Source organism: Hyla sarda, chromosome 9 (genome assembly GCF_029499605.1).
Source record: "Hyla sarda isolate aHylSar1 chromosome 9, aHylSar1.hap1, whole genome shotgun sequence".
Lineage (NCBI taxonomy): Eukaryota > Metazoa > Chordata > Amphibia > Anura > Hylidae > Hyla > Hyla sarda.
The window spans coordinates 158,668,649-158,670,147 of record NC_079197.1 but is presented as its reverse complement, the minus strand read 5'-3'; the positions used below and the strand labels follow the sequence as shown (position 1 = coordinate 158,670,147).

General features: G+C 43.6%; 1 protein-coding gene across 1 annotated transcript; it reads left to right on the top strand.

The window, feature by feature from the left end:
* On the top strand, positions 1 to 1,499 carry LOC130291379 (uncharacterized). The gene is made up of 2 exons (XM_056540075.1): positions 1 to 682; positions 769 to 1,499. Exons 1-2 carry the CDS (start codon positions 558 to 560, stop codon positions 1,367 to 1,369), a joined length of 726 nt encoding a protein of 241 aa, XP_056396050.1. The 5' UTR covers positions 1 to 557; the 3' UTR covers positions 1,370 to 1,499.

Below are 1,499 nucleotides of genomic sequence, written 5' to 3'. Positions count from 1 at the left end.
TCAAATAAAGTCGTTTGAAGAGATAGCCCATAAGTATGGGGTGGCAGACAATCAGAAACATTGTTTTTTACAAATAAGTAACACAGATCATAAACCACTAAAAGGAGAGATTGGAGATTTCAGGGATTCTATATATAAGAAAAGTTTAATTAGACTATTTCCTTATGCGAAGTTGCTGTCTTGGCATGCTGGCAGTTGTGGTTCTGCAGCGGTTGGGGGTTCACAGCTTGAAGACCACTGCTATAGAGGGTGCAAATGTATCTGAGCCCTGGAACTCAAATAATGTGAAATATGAGATGATCCAAATGGAGCCCCTGCACTAATTACTTGGGTTCTGGGGTCTGTAAGGTCCATAGTAAAAACATCAGGTTCTGTCTATAGCAGATACTAAATCATCGCAGTTCCAAGAAACAAGCAGTCATTCTGACATGTCACATGTGATGTCATAGACAGCTGGAGTCTTGACATCCCACTGACAGCCGCCCGAGCCTTCAGTCTGTTCCAGTGCGATTAGTGAGATTAGTGAGATTAGCGTCTTGTTTTTCTACTTGTCTGAAATGGAGCTAAAAGGTTTGGGGTTCGTCCCCCTCCTGTTGGCGTTTTGGTGTGCGGCCTGGCTTGCCACCAGCTACATCATGACGGTCGTCCTCGGCCATGCCGCCTCGCCACTGATGAGCATCAGGTAAGATAAACAAGCACATGATTCTTATTTCATGGGTTGGGAGTGAGGAAATATCCATAATAACATTGGTTTCTTTTCCTTCACAGTGACGTGGGAAATTTCTTTCCCGAAAGCATATTATTCAGAATTGGATTCATAGGGACGTCCATTGGCACTTTGGTACTAACCTTTCTTATTTATAAGTATATGGTTATGCATACTGAAGAGTTCAGGGGTCATCAGGTCCTGATCCAGAGGATCCTGCTGGCCATTGTGTGGGCCTCCTGTTTTGGTACAGCTGTCATGCATGTATTGTCCCCCGAAGAATATCCCAGGATACACTTTGTCAGCACGATAATTTCAATTACATGTGAAGCCTTATACTACCTTGGGCAGTCCATCCAGATGTATAAATTACCAGGAGCAAACAAAGTCATCCACCATAGTAGATGCACCTGCTGTGGCCTGACTTTGGTCTGTGTAGTTTTCTATTTTGGATATGAAACATTAAAGGAATTATTCTATAATGATGAAGACTGGGACGAGATCCGTGAAATCCCCATCATACTCATGGAGTGGGTGATGCTTCTACTGATCCTGATAAACATCGTGACCTATTATTCCACCATGCAGAGGTTATTGTTGACCGTCTCCAGAAACAGCTGCACACTCTCTCTTAGAGTAAAAATTGATGACTTCGGGGTGTAGACCACCACGGGGGCCATCAAGTGGACTTCTGGGAGAGATACTGCACAGGACACGGAAAAACAAACTAAAGAAGGGGACTACATATGGTGCCAGTAATCATGGCACAATAATATGAGCTGGTGATATTACC

Coding starts and splice junctions, on each gene's coding strand:
- LOC130291379 (XM_056540075.1), top strand. CDS start 558: ATGGAGCTAAAAGGTTTGGGGTTCGTCCCCCTCCTGTTGGCGTTTTGG. Junction 683..768: donor TCGCCACTGATGAGCATCAG/GTAAGATAAACA, acceptor TTTCCTTCACAG/TGACGTGGGAAATTTCTTTC.